The following is a 23,174-nucleotide window of genomic DNA, read 5'->3' as shown; positions in this document are numbered from 1 at the left end:
CTTTTCTGTTTATAACTTTCGAAGAAATTTAGATTTTTGGGTAGAGAAATTTAATACTTTTTTTTCCTGTGTTAAACTAGAGATCTACAACCACACTACCAACAAACATCACAGAAACATGATTTTAGATTTGTATCTGAAGTGACAAAAAAGGAAAGCCTCCTTAAAAGAAAGATTTAAAGAGGTGGAGGAGGAATCAGAGAAGCCAGCCTTGAGCCCCACTTGCTCTGCTCTGTGGGACAGATGTAAAGGAAATCAGTGTTTCATTTGTGATCATCATGCAGAGTCAAAGGGACAAGAGCTTAAGTCTAGGACACACAGCAAAAATTAAGAATCTCAAAGGGTCACATCTGCAGTAAGAAAGTAAACCAGAAATAAACCAGCCCAGCTGCCCAGCAAAGGGCAAGGCAATTATGCTCTGGTAACTTCTAACTCAGGAGCCAGATACATGTAAGGTATCTGTGTGATAAAAACAAACAAAACCTCAAACCAGAAATTTTAGTTTAAGTTGGTCCCAGCTTATTAGTACCCATACGTGCCCAGTAGTCAAAAATCATTTAGTTCCTTCCAGCAAAGTTCAAAGGGACAGGAGGTCACTTAAAAATTACAGAGCACACAAAGAAATAAGATATGAATAAAGATGAAAAGAAATAAACAACTAAATAATCAGGATTAGGCCTGGGAAATCTTTTACTAGAATTACCAACAGAGAAAATAAGAATATTTAGTATGTTTAAAGAAATAAAACTATTAAAAATAAACAATTTTTCAATTATGAAAAAAAGACAAGAGGTTTTAAAACAGAACCAAAGAGAAATTATAGGCATGAAATTATACAAATGGAAATTTAAAATGCAATGTATAACTCAACAGCAGATTTAACATCAGTGAAAAAACAAATAGGAAACTGGAAAATCTTTAAAAATTGCTTCCAGAAGGAGCCATGACATCCTTCATCAGGTGAATGGGTAAAGAAGATGTGGTATATGTATACATTGGAATATTACTCAGTAATCAGAAAGGACAAGGACATTTGCTTCGATGTGGATGGAACTGTAGGGTATTAAATATTCCACATATAAGTGAAATAAGCCAATCAGAGAAAGACAATTATCATATGGTTTCACTCATATGTGGAATAAAGAAATAGTGAAAGGGACTATAAAGGAAGGACACTGAGGGGTGGGGAGGGGGAATCAGAGAGGAATACAAACCATTAGAGACTCCTAACTCTGGGAAACAAACAGTTGCAGAAGGGGAGGTGGCGGGGGAGTAGGGTAGGTGACTGGGTGACAGGCATTAAGGAAGGCACTTGATGGGATGGATAAGCACTGGGTATTACACTATATGTTCACAAACTGAATTTAAAAAAATTTTTTAATTATGGTAGAGGGAGACAAATATATGCAAACCTTAAAGATGGTAATAAGTAATGGCACATGAAGGAAGAAGGTCCACATTCTAACATAGACAAAATTAGAAAAAAAAAAATTTTAAGAGATATTAGTGGAAATTTTCACAGAACTTATTAAAGACACCAACACATATTCAGGAGCCTCCACATAAAGCCCCTAGTAGGATTAATAGGAAGTATTCCAATCAGGCACTTAAAACTATAGAACAGCAAAGAAAAAGCACATAAAGCAGGACAGAAAGAAAAGGCAGATTACCTGGAAAAGACTGAAGTTTAGATCAAGAGCCATCCTCTTAAAAACAGCAATGAAAGGCAGAAGAAGAAACAGTATTTTTGATGTACTAACATATCTAAAAACTGTCTATTTCATGCTCTAGGAAAACCATCCTTCAAAAGTAGAGGCAAAAATTAAATAAAATCTTAAAAAAAAAAAAAAAAGGGGGGGCAGGGGGTGAAGCATGCCTGGGTGGCTCAGTCAGTTAAGCATCCACCTTGGGCTCAGGACATGATCTCCAGGTTCTGAGATTGATCCCTGTGGCAAGCTCCCTGCTCAGCAGGGAGCTTCTCGCTTTCTTTCTCTCTCTCTTTGTCTCCCTTCCTCCCTCTGTCCCTCCCTGCTCATTCTCATTCTCTCTCTCCCTATCATATAAATAAATCTCTTCCCAAAAAAAGTAGAGGCAAAGAAAGTCCTTGTCTGACAAATAAAAGTTTCACCATCAAAAGATTTACACCAAAGGACCTAATGATAACCTGAATCAAGAGTAAAAACAGAAGCAAACCAATAAGACCCAAAAAGGAATAATTATGTGTGTGTGCAAGCATGTATACATATACACTCATCTGTAGCTTAAGTCAATAGTAATAGCTAATTTGTGATATTTAAAAGAAAAAAATAAAATATCACACAGGGCAGCCCGGGTGGATAAGCAGTTTAGCGCCACCTTCAGTCCAGGGTGTGATCCTGGAGTCCCGGGATCGAGTCCCACGTCAGGCTCCCTGCATGGCGCCTGCTTCTCCCTCTGCCTGTGTCTCTGCCTCTCTCTCGCTTGCTCATGAATAAATAAATAAAATCTTAAAAAAAAAAAAAAAATCACACAAAACTAGCAAGCAAATTAACTGAGAATGATTGGTGCTAAAGTATTCTCAGGTTTAAAATAAGGGATATTATTTATTTTTGTCCCTTTCATGTATATGCATATTAAATTTCCTTATTGTGTACAAGTTAACTTTCTTTCCTTAGATCAGAAAAGGAATGTCTTCCAAATCAATAAGTAAGGAAAAAAGTGAAATGAAAGATCAAAAATCTATCCAAAAGAATTTAAGGAAGAATACAGCAAAGGAACAAAGAGCAGAAGGTAGGTGTGGAAAGGAAGATGAATGTGGTAAAGTAGCATAAATTAACTGAAAATTCATAATGAAATGTCAGATGTAGGTTCCAATACTTTTTTACAGTGCCTATGATAAAACTACCAGATGAAAACAAAGACTATCAGAATTTTTTTAAAAAGCATATTTGCATGTTACTTACGATATGCCTAAAACATAAGAAAAAAATAAAGGTATGGAACAGAACGAATTCTGATGATATGTAAGTAGGTGCACATATCAACATACATAAATCTATGAAATACAACAGAGAGGAAAAAGTCCCAGAAGAATGCACGGAATATGCCACCAGTTACACAAAAAGATATAAAACCAAATAATACACCAATTAAGAAGACATATGTGGTGAAAACATAATGATAAGAAAAAAAGATAAGCCCAAAATTCTAAACAGTGCAAACCACAGTATAGTGGAAGAAGGGGACACGGGATTTAGCAGGGGTGCATGGGAGCTTCAAAGTTATAAGCAGTATTCCTACCTTAGCCTCATTAGTAGGCAAGTGGGTTCTTGTTTCATTCTGATGCAAAGCCTTTTTTATATGTTTAACATTTTATAAAAATAAGATTTTGAATTTGAATCAGTAACCTCAAATTATTGTTCTCGACTTTTTCTACAGATCATATTGAAACCAATGAGTATGTTGATCTCATTGCTTGCCAGAACCTTTTCTATTTGTCTCTTCACACAAATGGTATGTGGCACAAAATACGCCAATTCTAAAATTAAGTTCATCTACCAGCTTTGTGTTTAAGCCCAGAAATGCAGAAAAACTAGATTCCAAACATGACACTGATCAAATGGAATAATGACCCTCAATGTTCACTTGCCTTGCAGTAAACATACATTTTACTGCACATTTTTTCTAAAGTCATTTTTTTGAAGTTAGTCATCAACTTTATCAAACCTAGTTACGAAGGCTCCTTAGAAATTTAACCAAAGGATGTTAGCCAGAAAACAGGTCTTGTAAACTTCAAAATGCACGTGTTAACCGTAACTTAAGGAAAATAATGCCTAAGATCACAAAACACGGGACCTGATAGACTGGATTTTCTGAGAAAAAAATCGTGCCCTTGACAGCTGCATCAAAGTGAGAAAATGAAGATCTATTCTGTAACTAATTTGCTGTACACATAGATGAATATGGACTCAAATGATTGATATCAATCATAATAATGTTAGTGTCTACACTTTTATGTTTCCATCTCAAAGTGTTCGATAGCTCACACCTAATTGTCGCCTATGTCAAGATCCCCTAAAAGTTGTAATTGACAACTTGAAGAAGTTGGTCTTTTCTTGTGTTCCAAAAGTAAAGCAACTATGTCTTTTAGCTTAAAACTGTCACCAAGAATACTGAATAATCAATAAAACTTCAAAACAGAAGAACTTTGTGATCTTCAAATCAACTCTTCATGCAAGGTAACAAACAACATGGTATTTAATGCACTAGTTTCCATATAATCACTGTCTAGATGGTAAAAGGTTGACGTGGCTCATAACTGGCAGGCAGTGCTCTAAAAGTATTGCATATCTGGGTGGGGATAGGGTGGAGGGAAGTTTCCTTCTTGTTCCTTCATTTTTGAGTTAAATAAACCTCAATCCCAAACAAGCATTGGAGAATCATCATTCACTAGTTAATGTGTTTCTTTCTCAACTCTATTCACAGATGTTAAAGAATCTTAACTCTGATTTACAGTAATACCACAGATCTAAAAAGTTGACAAAAAGTCAAATTCTGTTTCTCTTGAAACTAAGTCACAAACTATACATTAAAAAAAAGAAGAAAATATGAAAAACTGACATTAGGATGCCAGGTGGCTCAGTCGGTTAAGCATCTTCCAGGGTCATGGGATCAAGTCCCACATCGGGCTCCCTGCTCAGTTTCACCCTCTCCCTCTACCCTTCCCCTCTCTCATGCTCTTTCTCAGGCACTCTCTCTCTCAAAATAAATAAATAAAATCTTAAACCACAAAAAGAAAAGAAAAACTGACTTTAACAGTAACAGACACAAAACTAATAGCTAAGTCCCAAGATTTGAACGTAGGCATATCCAGGCAAGTCATTCCTCAAATTGTAGTAGCACACAGAGATATTCTTGGGTCTCTTCTCTATTTTCTCTCTACATCTTGCACCACAATTTCAGAAAAGCTTTTCCAATGGTAAGATTTCCATTATTTTCAATAAAAAAGACCTTTACAGGAAACAACCACAGCTTGTGGATTCCTGATAATATATTCTAGAATTGGCCTTTCTTGGAAAAACAATTCCACAAGTTTTTTTTTTTTTTTTAAATAAAGTTCAAGTTAAAAAGCATAGCATTATTTTCTAGTTTAAGGCAAAATCACACATAATTGTTTCCACTGGAATATACATTAATTCATATATAAAATACTTTTGTAGTTTTTCTTTTGCTACCATTTTCATCTAATCAAATTACAAAGATAAAGGGAAGGGTCTACTTCTAATTAAATTAAAAAGCCACAGATAAATCCATTGCTCAGTGGCTGCCAGAAAAACTAAGACATGAGTGCATTTCCCCAATCAACCCCAAAACACCCTGTTCCTGCATTTAAACTTCTTAAGAACAGCACCTGGGCCTGCTTTGCTATTGACCCAAGCCCCACATCTAAGACAATGCTTAGTAAATATCAGGTGCTCAAAAATTATTCTTAAATGAATATATTAAACAGGGACAGAGTAAACTGGAAACCAGAGCTCTTCATATATGATTATACCTGTCAAATTCCCAATTCAACTTAGTCTGTAACAATAGCCAAGGGAAAACTGAAAGAGGCTAAAATTCAACTTCATGTTTCAATCAACAGAGGTGCTCTGAGTACTTTTTATGTGCTGTGCATTGTGCCTGGTAAATAAGACATGGGAGGTCCCTGGCCTCCTACCCACCAAACGTACAGTCTAAAGAACAGACTGGAAGTAGATGGAAAAACAAAGATTAAGTTGAAGTATACCGAAATATACTTTGTTCACTCTTCATACTCCTCAGTTAAATCTCACTCACTTTCATGTCTCAGCAGGTAGGGATTTTGTTTTAAATAGTTGTACCATCAAGGGTTTTTTCATACTGTCACCAAACTTCAGAAGTGTCCAGAAAAGTACTAATCAGAGAGGATATCAAAGAGATTCTATTATATATTATTAACTTCCATAGTCAGTCAGCTCTAGCCCTAAGAATACACACACACCTAATACAGATATATAGTCTCATGCAAAAACAAGCATTCATTTATTATACAAAAGCAGCCAAATCTGATCTACCTTAGACCCTTGCAGCTCTGAAATCCTGATTTTATGACTGCTCAGACATTTCAAAACAACTTCTGCTTGAAGATTTTCAACAATATTTTGAGCTTAAAAGTCTAAAACCTGATTTACAGAGACACCTGTATTAGTGTTGCCAGATCCAGGACATCTAGTTAAATTTGGATTTCAGATAAACAACAAAAATTTTCAGCGTTAGTATGTCTGAAATTTAGACTTTACTCGACATCTTGTATTTTTATTTGCTAATTTTGGCAATACTAATCTATATGCTCCTAAATTATATCATTTCCAATAAAGGAAAAGTTAATTAATGGTGTTTCTTTCTATGTCAAACAAAAAAACAGCAAGTATATTCGCAATACCAAAATTTAGAGTGAAACTCAGAAATGTCAAATGGATTTGTGATCATGATTGTTCTCTTTTTAAAAAATAGATTTTAGAGAGAGAACAAGTAGGGGGAGTAGAAAGAATCTCAAGCAGACTACTTGTTAAGCATGGAGCTCAAAGTGGGGCTTGATCTCATGACCCATGAGATCTTGACCTGAGCTGAAATTATAGGTCAGACACTAGGTGCCTCAGTTTTTTAAAACTATAAGAAAAAAATAGTAAGTTTTTGTTTTTTGTTTTTTAATTTTTATTTATTTATGATAGTCACACAGAGAGAGAGAGGCAGAGACACAGGCAGAGGGAGAAGCAGGCTCCATGCACCAGGAGCCCGACGAGGGATTCGATCCCAGGTCTCCAGGATCGCGCCCTGGGCCAAAGGCAGGCGCTAAACCACTGCACCACCCAAGGATCCCTAAGTTTTTATTTTGAAGTCCACAGGCTACGTATCACTCGGTAATAAATACAAAAATTACTATTGACACTATATTTCATCATGCATATAAATATTACATATTCACTTTTTACCTTGAGACCTCATTGAGGTATACCACCTATTTACAGGTGCCATGAAGAAAGAATTAAATAAAAAGATTAAGGACATCTGTTTAATTTACTAATATGCCCTGATAATGTTCAGAGAGTTTAATTACCTCACAGGATTACTAGTCAAAGACACACGGAGGGACTCCAGGCATGTTACAAGTCTCTCATCTGCAGACCCCATTTTCAGTTCATGGATGAATTCCTGAGGTGAGATCTGGCGCTTACTCTTAAAACTTCCCTGTAATTAAAAATAAATAAATAAATTTAACTTCATTAAAGTATTATCAATTACATTAATCTCACTTTTTATATTAGCATGTGCACACAACTACTCTGACTATCATTCTGAGGGAATGATTTCCTTCTGCCCACAAATACAATCATCCATGATATTCACAAAAGATAAAAACATCAAAGGTTTGCAAATTAAAATGACTTTTTAAAATCCAAAATATCATGGAAAACAATGAGGTATTTATCATAGAAATATCTGAAAATATAGTAATTTTAGGCACATGCAAAATAAAAATCAAAACCCAATAGAGGAACAGCCCTATTAAAGTTAATACTTCAAGCACCACAAAAAAACAACTAAGTCATTAATTGACTCAACTACTATTAAATGCTCAGTTCTAAGCGCAGTATACACAGGTATTATCAAAACCTAATTCTAGAAAGAGAAATGCAAGCCAGGAAATAATGCTTTTCAGTGAAATCTAACTCCTCTAACACAGTACCCAAGGCACTCAGAGAAGGAAGCCCTAACTTGGTGGAGAGATGAGGGAAGCTTGAGTAACAGGTAAGAAGGGCAGTCAGTTAAGCAGACCAAGAATTAGGAACTCCTTTCACTAAAACATGGCACATAGGTAAAACCACAAAGCAAACCCGAAGCACAACTAAAGACAGCGGCCACAGCAAGCCTATCTCATTAGATGTTCCAGGGTGGTTTTGGAAGAACCACTCTGGCAGCAGTTTGAAATGCAGGCTGTAAGAGGTGGAGTTGGCTCATTATTCAACATTTAGTGCCTACTAAGTGCCAGACACTGTTCTAATTGTTACAAACACAAAGAACAGTAAACAGGAGGCAGAAATCCCTAGATGCATGGAGCTGTCTTCTCCATGGAGAAGAAGAAAGCCAGGCAGACAATAAATGAAAAAAGCAGTTAAAGTGGTTGCTTTGTAGCTAGTAAAAAGTGCTACAGAGAAACATAACAGCAGGGAAGAGGAATAAGGATGAATTTCAGATAGGGTGGTCACAGAAGAATCTGAAGGCCTTAAACTTGAGTATTAGAATAAATATCTGAACGAGAGAAAAGTGACCATACTGGTAACTGAAAAGTTATGATGGAAGGGACTGTATCCTCACAGGCCACCAAAAGAACTTTGATTTTTACTGTCAGATTAGAAGCATCAGAAGCAGGAAACCTCTTAAGAAGACACAAAGATGGTCCAGATGGAAAACAATGAGCATGATGAACAAACAATAAAGTCCAGAACTGTACCTATTTACATTACAGACTATACAACCAAGGGGAAGGAATTATACATGTTCAAAAGTAGGTTAGTAGGGATGGCAGGAAATCAGATGCACTTTTTTTCATTCCTTTATTATTAATTTGCCATAATATTGTTCAAGGAAACATTCTCAATAATGCAAAACAAGTTAGCACTGGAAAAACTGATGGTTTTCATCAAAAGCAAAGTGGTAATTTACTAAAAAGGAGGGGGGGAATTTACAAGCAAAATTCAGAATAAAAAAAGTAAAGTGGAAAAGGGAAATGAAGTGAAAATAAACACTATTTCTAAAAAATTCAGTGACTATGTTATGTATCTTAAAGAGAATACATTCAACTTTTACTGACATAGCATTACTTTTTTTCTGCTTTAAATTACTCAGAACTGGCTGTTCAACACAGAAAATCTGGAAAACTGAAAAGCAACAGAGGGAAAAAAAGTGCCTCAAAATGACTACTAATTTGATATTTCTCCTTGAAGTGTTTTTTTCTCACATGAGAATATGTACATTATATTCCATATACATTCATAAACACATGTACTTTACTTTCAAAAATCTTTTATCATGCATATTATTTGGTAAGCTACTTTTTAGTCATGTTTCAGTACCTTAAATGATTTTTTTTTCCCTCCCTACAGACTATTAACACATCTTATTACTTACCTAATTTAGCCTGCATCATTGGGCATGTAGGTTGCAAGTTTCCTGTGCATATCATCAGGCCAATATTTTTATCCAAATATATACCAAAAGAAGTTAAACCAAATGTTCTTTTTGTAGTACTCTCTAGGTTTATCATTGAAATAATTATGATGAGCATTGGGGGGTGGGGGTTAAGGGAATCAAAATAAATAGAAACTGAAAAGATCAGCTGCTTCCCTTCAACAATAAATGGGTAAGCCCATATGGTCAATACTTATAAAATCTAAGAATAAAAGGCAACAAATGCATTTATATAAAAGTAAAATTTAAGAAAAGCAGTCAACTGCCCCACCACTTAACCTCTTTCAGAGGCAATCATTTTAATACCCTTAACTATTTCTTCTGATAGCTACTTAATTATATCTAAATAATGTGTTTATTCTGATCTTTTTAAACATATAAATTTTCAATATTACCTTTGACTATTACGAAAGGTAAGGATTTAGTTATCTTAAAACGCTGGAATTTGTACTCTTCCACCATCTGACTATAGTTATAGGTAAACTCAATTGAGTCAAAAGATGTCAATTCCATGAAATGGAAGCTGAATCCATGCTCTAGGAGATACAGAGATTTTTGGATAACTGAACTTAATAATTCTTTGTTTCATGACACAAAATAGAATATCATACACCCCCATTCATAAAGTCTTCCAGCTACTCAATTACCATGTTGGTCAAACCAACACATCGATCCCCCTAAAAGTGGGAACACGGGAAGCATGTTCCCATTCCTATTCATTATTGTACTGGAGGTACTAGCTAGTGTGGTAAGGCACCAACAATAGAAACTAGAAAAGGAGGAGGAAAACTGTCTATTTGTAAATGAAATTATCTACATGAATTTAGTGAGATCATAGAATAAAAGCTCAACCTCTATAAAAATGTTTTCATTTCCAAATATTACTCACAGTCAGGAAATAAAATTTTACAATTTAACATTTTTGTAAATAATATCGAAAGAGCCCCCACAAAGTAATTAGGAAAATGTTTAACAAGAGAAATACCTATATTCTGAGGACTACAAAACATTGTGAAGAGGTATTAGAGATGACCAAAATAAAGATGCCAGGTTCATGGGTCAGAAGACTCAATATTATGACATTGCTAAGAAATACATTTTCTGAATAATCTATATATTCCATATAACCATCATCAGAATCCTAGCAAGTTTTGTAAGATTGAGAAGCAGTTTCTAAAATTTATGCAGAAAATAATAAAATGTATATAAAAATGCAGGAAACCTGACATAGAACAATTTAAAAGAATGAAGTTGGGGGATGTTACCTAATTTCAAGATTTACTATAAAGCTACTGTAATCAAGTTAAAATAGTATAAGCATCAATAGAAGATAGTCCAGAAATACACCTGCACATATGTAGTCAATGATTTCCAACAAAGGTATTAATGTAATTCATTGGAGTAAGAAGACCCTCCTCAGCAAATGTTGTTAGAACAACTGGACCTCCAAAAGAGAAAAAGTGAACCTAGACCTTAGACCTAAATGTACAAGCTAAGAATTTAATATCTACAAGAAAACATAGACGAAAATCTTCTTGCTACCTTCAGGAAGGCAAAGATTTCTTAGGACAAAAGGCACTAACTAAAATTGATAAATTAGACTTCATCAAAATTTAAACCTTCCATTCTGCAAACAACTCTTAACAAAAGCTTCATTAAGACAATGTAGAGTAAGCCACGACTAGGTGAAAATGTCTGCAATACAAGCTAAGAAGTGTGCAGTCTGGTCTGAGACTTTACTCAACATAACAAGCCACATAAGCCTGTTACTGATTGGTGAGTGCTGGCAGAAAAGATAGGAGTCCTCAGTTAGAAATTATTATGCCTCTACTGGTTCCCCAACCCACCAAGTCCCACAGGGATGTCACAGGCCTCCCTGATGGATGCTTGCACATGCAGTGCACTGAATTATAGAACACTCAGCTTGGGGGACTCACCAATTTTATGCTGAATAATTGGTAACAAGTCTGCTCATTGTGTACAGAGAGACCTAATCACTTCTCAAAGCAGCTTACTGCAAGCACAGCATTGAGAAATGGTTGAGTAAAGAGCGCTCAGGCCTTTGCATTCTTGGTGTAGCCAGAATAAATATACATGGATATTCAAGGCCTATGGCAGACAGCCTCTCCCAATAATAAATGTATCTCAGAAAGATCTATATTAAGAACACTTAATGGGTAGCCCAGGTGGCTCAATGGTTAGCGCCGCCTTCAGCCCAGGGCATGATCCTGGAGACCCAGGATCGAATCCCACGTCAGGCTCCCTGCATGGAGCCTGCTTCTCCCTCTGCCTCTGTCTGTGCCTCTGTCTGTGTCTCTCATGAATAAATAAATAAAAATCTTAAAAAAAAAAAAAAGAACACTTAATGAAGTCCTACAACTCAGTAGTAACAAGACAAACAGCCCAAATAAAAAATGATCAAAGGACTTAACCAAAGAAGATATATGAAAAACCAATAATCACATGATGTTCAAGATCATCTGTCACCAAGGAAATGCAGCTTAAAACCAAAACAAAACACAACCCACCCACCACAAATGCGGTATCACTACACATCCCCTAGAATGGGGTGGATGTGAAGTACCTAAAACTCACCTATTCTAGTGGTGAGTTTGTAAATGTAAAAATGGAATGGTGGAGTGGTGGAAATGTAAAAATGGTGTATCACCATTTTGGCAAAAAGTTTGGCAGTTTCTTTTAAATATACACAGAGCAGAAGACTCAGCAATTGAACAGCTAAGCATAAAGCAGGAGGAAAAACAAAACAAAACAAAACAAAACAACATTCATACAATGTTCTGAGCAGCTTTTTTCCTAAGAATAAAAGACTGGGAACAACCCAAGCATTTGTCAAGTTGTGGTATATCTATAAGCTAAGTCAAGCAAGAAATACAATGTAATGTATGGTTGAACTCATAAGAAAGACCAAGACTAACCTGTCCATCTTTGGACCAGCGACACTCTCTGGTACAAGACATAGAAGTAAATCTGTAAACAGTTTTTGTTGTGTTTGGATGGAAGATGGGATTAAAGACAGACAACATTTTAAATGGAGCAGTAAGTAGGTTTTACCAACCAACACTGGGAAAGACAATAATCTCACTGGCTAAAAATAATTATTTCAGCCATAGTTAAGTATTTCCAGCTTGAACAATTTATTATCTAAAAACTTCTGCATTTTAACCCGAGATTCCTTCCTCTTAACACCCACCCCTCTCACTCAAACCCTCAACAACACTACCACACACATCCCGATACAGGCCTACTACTACATATCAGATCTGGGCTGAGACTAACTTCCTGGGATAGGCCTTAGTGAGCCACAAAAGTTGAGTCCCCCATCTATGGATTCCTTGTTCTTTATGTTCACCACTCGGTATTAAAATTATTTTAACTACCACTTACTACTTAAAGGATATTGAGCACCCATTCTTTCCTGACATCATTTACATGATGTAGATAATGGGGGTGAAGTCGAAGTCAAAGATGACTCCTATCTAGATTTTTGGCCTAAGCTAAAATGTGATGCCATCTGCTTAAACGGGGAAGATGAAAGAAGCAAAGTAAGTGGTAGGGGAAGTAGCTATTTGAGAGTCCCAAGCCTGAGTAAATGACATTTTCCTAAGAAAATAACATTTGAGGGGTGGCTGGTTGGTTAAGCATCCAACTCTTGATGTTGGCTCAGGTCATGTTCTCAGGGTCATGAGATCTAGCCCCATGTCGGGCTCTGCACTAGTGGAGAGTTGGCTGGAAATTCTCTCTCCCTCTTCGCCTCTCCCCACTCATGCACTCTCTCCCCCTCAAATAAATCAAGGAAGGGAGGGAGGAGAAAAGAGAGAGAAAGGAAGAAGGGAGAGGGGAGAAGGATTGGAGGGAGGAAAGAAAATAGCATTTGACAAAGACCATAATGAAGAGGAGGAGGAGATGTGAGAAAAGCAGAAATGAACTGGGGAGATTCAAAGGCAACAAAAAGACACCTCAAGATGCCAAGGAACATGACACAGAGTTGTAGAGGACAAGTGGAGACACAATAAGCTGGTGCCTGGTCCTGGGGACCAGGGACAACAAACTGCAGCCTGAATGCCAAATGTTTTTGTAGGACTCTTGAGCTAAGAGTGTTACTTAGATTTCTAAAAACTTGTAAAAAGGAAGAGGAAGAGGAAACACTGGCACCAGGACAAGTAAGTAAAACACTGGGTGACTTACAAAGCCTGAAATGTTGACTGTCAGGCCATTTCAGACAGAAGTTTGCTGGTCCCTGATGGGGTCTTACAAACCACAGGTGAGGGCTTTGGGTTTTTTTTTCTGAGTGGATGGAATACTCCAGGCAGAGACCTAGCAGATAATTTTTTAGATCTATTAAAATCAAACAGTTTTAGAAGATTACCCTAGCTATTGTGTGGCAACAGACTTTAAGTAGCAAAATCTGAAACAACCAATCAAAAGGCTTGCGTAGGGCAGCCCCGGTGGCTCAGCGGTTCGGCGCCACCTTCAGCCCAAGGTGTGATCCTGGGGACCCGGTACCAAGTCCCATGTTGGCCTGTCTGCGTGGAGCCTGTTTCTTCCTCTGCCTGTGTCTCTGCCTCTCTCTGTGTCTCTCATGAATAATAAGATCTTAAAAAAATAAAATAAAAAAGGCTTGCGTACTGTCTGGTCAGGAGTTGACAGGAGCCTGGTACAAGGAGCCAGTGATGGAAGGCATGAGATCAGCTCAATATGAAGTTATCACACAAGAGGCGCTGATAATTTGGAAGTAAGGTGTGAAAGAAGTTAAATTCAAAGATGTTTTCGGTCTTAACAACTAAGTGAGCGGTGCTGCCATCTACTGATCATTGAGATCTGGTCAACAGTGGTAGGAGAGGTGGACTGGGGATTAAGCCTGGTCAGAAGGTCCAGGGGAATGCAAGAAGAATGGACAACTCCTTGAGGAGATTTCCCATAAAGGAGAGCAAAGAACTGGGGCAGTAGCTGGAGGGGAACCTATAGCACAATTTGGGGAGGAGGGAGTATTGCTGGAACCACACTATGTTTGCGTGCCGATGGGAATGACCAAGCAGGGGAAAAACTGACGATGCATAACATAGGTACAGATGCAGGAAAACAAACAAGGAAACAAAAAAAAAACTCTTAAGCCAATGACATAGGATGTGACCTATGATACAAAGAAGGCAGCTGATTTTAAACAGTCACTAATAAAGTATATCACTGTAAGAAGAGCAAAAGCAGAGTCAAAGGGAAAAGGTTCAGGTAGACGGGCAGATGTGGTGATGAGGAAGTGAGGTGTGAAAGTTTCATTCTGACCACATCGCAGAGTTGGAGGTATAAGAAAAGGTATGAAATCTTTTTCAGAAAGTCACGAAGTGTACTGGCAAGATCCATGCGGTAGGGTATGTGTTACGGACTCACCTGTTGACTGCAGTCACTCAGAAAACACTACTGTGGCTGCACGCTTCCCCCAGATGCAGTCTGGGGTGCAAAGGCCGAAGAGGTAGGAAGTTTAGTTCAATCTAGGACAGAGTTTATAAGGACAGAGAGGCAAATGAACAGATTGTTACTTAAGGTAACAACGGAGTATGTGTCCATAAGGTCCACAAGGGAAGGAAGTTGTGGCGGCTGGATGGCGATGGACACAAGTGGTGGAGTCAATGGATCAGCAGTTCTAGAAGGGTTATGGAATTCTTACAGTGGGAAGAGGAAGTAAGCAGAAATGGATAATGCTCAGGAAGGTTTGTAAGCTGTATTTATGGGTGCTGTTTTAACCCAAGGCAATGAGTGGTTGAGATTGGTTAGAAAAATAAAGATTGGTGGATCAGAGAAAGTCCAGAAAATGAGAGGATGGAACGCTGGATGGAGGACAACATCGGTAAGGATGAGGGCAGCAGTAGCAGCAGGAAGAAGAGCAAAGGCTAGAGGGGAGCTATGGATAAGGAGTCCGTCCGTACCTGCTAGCACCTGTGTGTGAAGCCTTGTCCCCTGAAATGCATCTACCAGGACAGTGTCTCTGCTGCAGCCTCATTCATGACTCTGCCTCGTAAAATTCCTGGCATTCAATGAATGAATGAGGTTATAATAAAATCAAAGGGATACATAGACTAAGGATTAAAACCAGAAAGGAGAGGAAGTTAAGTTACCAGGAAAAATTTCTGAAAGAACGAATACTTCCTCAGAAAGGAAGACCTCAAATTGAAGATATAGGAAATAGAGCAGATAATTGGGTGATCAGCTTTCAGCAAGACTTCCCCTTTCATTAGAGTACTATCAACATAAAGGTACAAAAGACACGAAACTGTGGAGAGAAATAGGATATGTGAATAATCAAAAATATTCCTTTTAAGCACAGCTCTTCTTGTGTTTCTTTCATTTTACAGAACTTCAAAGGAAGCAGGAAGTAGGGGGAGAGAGGAAGGACACTCACGTCTGCCTCTGATTCCATTAGCCATGAAGATGAAAATACTTAGAAAGCTTTATCCCCTGTGGTATCAAAACACATTAGTGAGATAAGAATGTCTGCCTGACATCACAAAAATTAGAAGGATATTTATCCAACATAATTTTTAAATCTTTTTTTAATCCCTTAGTAAATTTTATTCTGAAATACCAAATGCAGGATAGAAAGAAATGTATATAACATTCCCCTTGTCAGACTCATTATTTAAATGTATTCTAAGGTACAATAAGGTATACAAAGTAATACATACTATCACCACTTATTTCCTTCACCATTTCTGTATTTCTGAAACCAAATATTCTTTCTTTTGCTATATACTATTAAAGGTAATGGTAGTCATTTCATCTGTACCTGTGTCCATGCCTGCATTTCATCTCAGTGCCAGTGTCAGATCTTTTCGGTATGTTTCTCCATTATTCTATCTCATTTACTTGTTTGCAGATTTTGAAATACCATTTCTATGATAAATTAAAAATACATCCCATTTCCAGTTACCAGTAGAAAGTATTAAGGAACTTTCTCTCATTTATCAAATAATTGAATGGTTTCTATACAAATATGGAGATCTACCCTTTAACAGTGATTTAATTTTAAAAATAGTAAAATGAGGGGATCCCTGGGTGGCTCAGCGGTTTAACACCTGCCTTTGGCCCCAGGCGCAATCCTGGAGTCCCGGGATCGAGTCCCATGTCGGGCTCCCAGCATGGAGCCTGCTTCTCCCTCCTCCTGTGTCTCTGCCTCTCTCTCTCTCTCTCTCTCTCTCTCTGTCTATCATAAATAAATAAATCTTTAAAAAGAAAAAATAAAATAAAAATAGTAAAATGAGCTATCTCTAAAAGTCTGCATGTTCTACAGACTTTTGGAGGAAGAGGACACCCTCTAAGGTGTATGTGGGTGAGGACAATGACTGTTAGTCCCTAGTAGAATGTCTAACATATGACATATGACAGAAGTTTACCTACACTATCTGAGATGTCACAGAAGTTAGAAATTATATCTTACATACAACTCCAATCATTATAAACAAGTACTAAACTCATTAAATCATACCTTATTCCTCCCGGAATGTAGCCTGCACCCAAATTCCCCATACTACATCCCCAACAACAGAGAATGGTCGCTTATACCTAAACGCACAAAGAAAATTCGGCATGTTTTAAGAGGACCCAAAACATACAGCCTCTAGCAGGTAAAAATTTAGCATTTGGAGGGGGGGAGGGGGAGGGACGACAAGAAACCACGGAAACCTTAACTGATTTTTATATGCAGTTACTAGACTCAAGATCCCTCTCCATGACATTCACTTTGTCATTTTTAAAGGGCCGACAACAACAAAAAATTCCAACAACGTAAAACCAAAGGAGTGAAAAAGCCTAAGTTCTTATGGTGATGAGCTTGTGTGTACATGCACACATGGTCTTGTATGCCTATGTGTGCTTTTTTTTTTAATATTTAATTTATTTGACAGAGAGCGAGCACAAGCAGGGGTAGCAGTAGAGGGAGAAGCAGACTCCCTGCTGAGCAGAGTCCAAGGTGGGGCTTGATCCCAGGACCCTGGAATCCTGAGCTGAGCCGAAAACAGATGCTTAACTGAGCCACCCAGGTGCCCCTGTATGGCTGTTTCTGTCTGTCTGTCACTTACTCTAAGTTAACTGCCTCAGTTTCTCTTTAGCATTGTAACTCCTGTATTTTTGGCACCTAATTCAGGTGATGAGACTAGTGAAGACAAATAAGATAATATGAAACTTGCAGACTATTTAACGAAATAGTTTGCATTGATAATGACATATTTTAAGAAAACCGCAGAGTCAGCACTGTGCAAAACAAGGGTAAGCACAGTTGCTGCCAAGGGGGTAATTATAATCTAAATTACTATCATGTATATTGCTATTAAAATGCATTGCAACAATTTCCGTGCATTTTTCAAATGATTTCTAGCATCTCTAATGTCACTGATCAACAGAAACACTAAACTGCCATTGCTGTATGAATTACTTGTTTTCAGAACATTTACAACCCCAACAGACATCCAGTACCAATAAAATCTGTTATTCAGAGATGATGCTATGCAAACTCATAGAATCTACGAGCAAGGAAAAGTAGCGCAAAAGGGGCATTCACCACTACCACCACCAACAAAAAAAAGTCTAGCAAAGAGTTCCTTTTAGCAGTTATTTTTTTTCCGTAAATATTTAATGAGCACACTTATGTACTAAGAACTCTACCTATAATTTTGGAGGCTGCTTTTAGCATACATTAAAAATAGCATATGTTAAAGTTTAGAATTATCAAATACAGTTTACAAAGGAACATGATAAAAATGCAGAAAAACCTGCTGTTCTCCCCTTCAGTTTCTAAAATAGCTCTACAGGAGAAGAAAAAAAAAAAAAAAAAACAGATTGATCCAACACTAATTTTAGCCACTCAGAAATTAACTTGAAGTAATAAAAGAAATTCAACACATTACATCTCTTGTATTATCCATCAATATCTAACTAGCATCGACATCCCTGCTATTCATAGGAAAGCTTTAGCCCATTGCCTTCAATATGACACTTGAATTTTTAGACTATTTTGTTTATTTAAGGAGTGTTCTTTCAACTGCTGAATCCTACTATTATAAAACTTTCACCTCGTTACCATAACCAAAAGCGAGGTTATTTTTTTTTTTAAGTTTTTACTTATTTATTCATGACAGAGAGAGAGAGAAAGAGAGAGAGAGGGGCAGAGACACCGGCAGAGGGAGAAGCAGAGGGAGAAGCAGGCTCCATGGAGGAGCCCGACATGGGACTGGATCCCAGGTCTCCAGGATCATACCCCCGGCTAAAGGCAGTGCCAAACTGCTGGGCTACTGGGTCTGCCCAACCGAGGTGTTCTTTCAGGTTTGTTTCATTGTTGTTTTTGGTGGTGTTTTTTTGTTTTGTTTTGTTTTGTTTTTTGGAGAGAGAGGGAAGGCAAAGTATGGGGGGAGGTGCAGGCAGGCAGAGGAAGAGAATCCTAAACAGACTCCATGCCCAGTGCAGAGCTCGATCTCACAACCCTGAGACCATGACCCAAGTGAAAAATCAAGAGTCTTATGCTTAACCAACTGAGCCACCCAGGCACCCCTGTTCTTTTAGCTTTTAAACCTCAAAGGATGTACTGGGTTTTTTTGTTTTTTTGTTTTTTAAGATTTTATTTATTTATTCATGAGAGACAGAGAGAGAGAGAGAGAGAGGCAGAGACACAGGCAGAGGGAGAAGCCAGCTCCATGCAGGGACCTTGATGTGGGACTCGACCCCAGGTCTCCAGGATCACACCCTGGGCTGAAGGCAGCGCTAAACTACTGAGCCACCTGGGCTGCCCAAAGGATGTACATTAACAGTTAACTGCTTCTATCCATAGCCAGAGAACAAAAAGCTGAATAAAATATGGTAAGCCATACACCATGAACACACTGCATGAACTATAATATGAAGGGATCCCTGGGTGGCGCAGCGGTTTAGCGCCTGCCTTTGGCCCAGGGCGCGATCCTGGAGACCCAGGATCGAATCCCACATCGGGCTCCCGGTGCATGGAGCCTGCTTCTCCCTCTGCCTGTGTCTCTGTCTCTGTCTCTCTCTCTCTCTCTCTCTCTCTCTGTGTGACTATCATAAATAAATAAAAAAAAAAAGATTTAAAAAAAAAGAACTATAATATGCAGTTATAACAAAGAACAAAGATAGCTCTGAACTGTACAGCAGGATTTTCTTTTGTTTTAATATTTATTTATTCATGAGAGACAGAGAGAGAGGGGTGCAGAGACACAGGCAGAGGGAGAAGCAGGCTCCATGCAGGAGCCCGATGTGGGACTCGATCTTGGGACTCCAGGATCACGCCCTGGGCCGAAGGCAGGCGCTAAACCGCCGAGCCACCAAGGGATCCCCTACAGCAGGATTTTCATGATAAAGTTTGAAGTGGAAATATTAGCAGAGAATTTATTACCTGTGTTTATGAACAGATATAAGATATAATAAACATCTGCTTATGTTAAAAAAAAAGAGGCAGGAAGAAATAATCAGGAACATTCCTGAGACTGTATACCTTCAGGAAGTAAACAGGGATATGGTAGGTAAGAGAGGAGTAGAACGCCTAAGAGAAAAGAGGGTAAGTGACAATGCTTTGAGTATACCCCTATAGAGTTCTGACATAATTTTTCATACACTCAGAAAGAAAAAAATATCAGATCAACGAAGATGGGAAGAAAATCCTAAAATGAGATGAATCCAAATACGTGCACCTAATTATATTTCAACTAGATAATTATTTCAGAGAAATAAGCTAGAATGTAAAAATCTAAGGTAAAAGTATAAACTTGTAGTCTGGTGGAAAGAGAGGTATTTGGATAGATATAGCCAAGGAAAAAATAGATATAAGATGGGTATGTGTATACACATATACTATAGGTTTTCTATATATGGATTTACTTATGTTTAATATACATGTATGCAATTTCTAAATATGCACACATGCATATACTTGGGTCATACATATAAACACACACACACACTAGCTCTCTCTGAAAGGGCCTGGAGATAAAGACCACCCATTAGAAGAACTGATTTCTCAACAGCATTCTCCACTAAAAGAAACTCTTCCTTGGACAAAGGACTAATTCCAGGGCAGGGGCTAGGACACTACAGTATGATCTTGGGAGATTTCCCACAAGACAGTGAGAAGTGTTCAAAGAATGGTGGAGATTTGCCAAAGGACAAAGGAAGCAGCCTGAAAGGGTTTCTATTGGTTTCTACTGGGTGGAGGGTGGGATACGCAGTGACTGCTCCAAGGGCAAGGGGTTTCCTTTGGGGCTGATGGGAAGGTGCTGGAACTAGACAGAGGCAGCACACCAAGATTGTAAATGTATTATATGTCAATGAACTGTACACTTACAAATCATTAAGACAATGAATTTCATATTATGTGGATTTTTCCACCAAAAAAAAAGTTTTACAAAACATTTATAGAACAGAAAAATTGTTGTCTTAGAAGTCAGAAGTTATCTGGAAGAGAAGGAGGAATAAGGACCAGGAGATATTCACTGGCTAACATCGTCCTATTGCTCCAGCTGGGTACTGGTTACACTAGTGTATTTATTCTGTATTCATTTATCCAGCAGTATACTAAAGATGTATGAACTTTATTATATAATTTTTATTCAAAAGTATTTAAAAACTATATTCAAATTGACTAATTTTTATGCTTTATTTCTAAGGCTACACAGTTATATTCAAATTGAATTCCTTTCAAATCTTTGTGTTTTAAAGCATTCCATTTAAAATGTTTTACATTAAAAATAATAAAAAATAAAATAAAATGTTTTACATTAAATGTCATATTTTCTTGCTGAAAAATGAAACGAGGGACGCCTGGGTGGCTCAGCGTTTGAGCGTCTGCTTTTGGCTCAGTGTGTAATCCTGGGATCCAGGATCGAGTCCCACATCAGGCTCCCTGTGAAGAGCCTGCTTCTCCATCTGCCTATGTCTCTGCCTCTCTCTCTGTGTCTCTCACAAATAAATCAATCTAAAAAAAGAAAGAAGAAAGAAAGAAAGAAAGAAAGAAAGAAAGAAAGAAAGAAAGAAAGAAAGAAAGAAAGAAAGAAAGAAAGAGAAAGAAAGAAAGAAAGAAAAGAAAAGAAAAGAAATTAAATGAAACAAGTTACACTGTATCAAATGAGGCCACTTTTTTCTATTTACCAACTTCAGTATACCTTTTAGAATTAGAATATGTTTAGTTCCATCTGAACAACAAATTGTACTTTAAAACAAAAACAAAACAAAAAAGCAAAAAAGTTGGGAGGGAGGAGCTGATTAAATAAACATGGATGTTCTAATTTGCCAGCCTCTATTTGATGGTTCAGTGAAGGATAAAGATCTATTTGGCACATCTGAACAGAGAGAAAAAAAATGTGCTGATGCTCTTAGTCATTGGTTCATTATCTTCTTTATTGTGTTGATTATGTTTATGTAAGAAGAAAAACAACAAAACTTCATTGGGCATTTACCAAAAAAAGAAGGGGGAGAGAGGGAGGTAAGAAAACACCAGCTGTTTCAGTCTTCAAAATTAGGCGATTTGTTTTTCAGTCCCTCCAGGTAATTGCAATTATTTGCCTCCACAATTCTGAGTACTTTCAAGTGTCATTGTTACATTTACAGTATAAGACTGTGTTTTTTTTTTCTTAATTTATAGAAGAAAACCAACTTCTTCATATACACATACTATCTTACAAATGTAATCTGTATGTTAGTAAAAAAAAATATAGAACAGCACAAAATTAATATTTTTCAGATTGTTCTTAAGTAACATTATGTTATATATTATGTGATTTTTGTCACAAAAAGTATATATTCCTCTTTACTTTGCAGTTTTTAATGCAAGTTTACAGATCAAAGGAGGGCCCCATAGTCTGCAGGGTTGTTTAGAGAGAAAGCAACATGAACTAACAAATTGATTCAAATGAAGAGAAGCAACTGAAGTCCAACAAAAAGGAGTTAATTGTTCATTTGTGTTCTTCCTTATCAAAGTACATATACAGAAAAGCTAAAACTGCCCAATTTCTATTTCCCAGAATCCCTGACATTATGTTCTAAGCAGATACTACATAAACACTTATTAAACAAAATCAGAGGATAAAAAAAGCTAATGTCCCTAAATTTATTCAACAACTATGCTCCTGCAAAGACCATCGAAAAATGCTAAGTTTAAAAACTTTAATAGTGCCATGGTAACAATTTTACAAGCTCATAATTTCTAGGATGTTCTGTAAAACCTAGCTATACAACTAATAAGTCATTCAATAAACACAGTTAGAACAATGTATTGTGTGCCAACCATTATGGTCAATAATGGGACTCTCAAAAGCAAGTAAGAGAAAATTCTGCCCCTGAGATAGTCATCATCGGGTGAGAAAGAGCACCTGAACAGTTACAAGGCTGGGGCGCCTGGATAGGAATCCATCCTTGGTGAGCAGGAGGAGAAGTCCCAACTGTCACCCAAGAAATCAAGGAAGGACTCTCAGTAAAGGTAATTCAAGAACAGGGTGTTAAAACATGGGGAGCTGAAAGTAGAATTACACAGACAACATGGGCAAAATAAGGTGAAAGAGATAGGGCATTTTAGGAACTAGCTGGCTACATTACAGATGGTATAGGGAGTGAAAAGAATGAAGACACAAAATGCGCAGGAACCACAACATGGAAGGTGCCTTTAGCCCACAGCTAACAGGAAGTCACTGCATTGATTGGAAATCAAGTTACAGAAAAGCTGTGTGTCAGACACAGGGCAACAGGAAGACACAAACAGGAGCCTCTGAGGTTAGAGACACAAGGCCAGTTCAGGTGAAACTGGAAGAAAGATTATCTTCTCAGTTTTATTATAACCTTTAAAAAACAAAGAGAACAACAACTACAAAAAAAAAAAAAAAACATAAGAAAGAAGCAGCTGGAAAGTGTTACTAGAGTTG

The 23,174-nt window shown here is 37.4% G+C and overlaps 1 protein-coding gene across 13 annotated transcripts in view; it reads right to left on the bottom strand.

Moving 5' to 3' along the window:
• Positions 1–23,174, bottom strand: part of DIAPH3 (diaphanous related formin 3) — a 512,559-nt gene that overhangs the window by 381,391 nt on the left and 107,994 nt on the right. For all 13 annotated transcript variants that reach the window (XR_013355827.1, XR_013355826.1, XR_013355823.1 and 10 more), the window contains one exon: positions 7,118–7,248. Coding sequence is in view for 7 of the 13 variants with exons in the window: in XM_077855466.1 (XP_077711592.1) it covers positions 7,118–7,248 (131 nt within the window). In the remaining 6 variants the exon portion in view is untranslated. The remainder of the gene's footprint in view (positions 1–7,117; positions 7,249–23,174) is intronic.

The sequence above is a fragment of the Canis aureus genome, chromosome 17, assembly GCF_053574225.1.
Source record: "Canis aureus isolate CA01 chromosome 17, VMU_Caureus_v.1.0, whole genome shotgun sequence".
NCBI classification, from domain to species: domain Eukaryota; kingdom Metazoa; phylum Chordata; class Mammalia; order Carnivora; family Canidae; genus Canis; species Canis aureus.
Note: the sequence above shows the minus strand (reverse complement) of the source record. Positions and strands in the feature narration are given on the sequence as shown.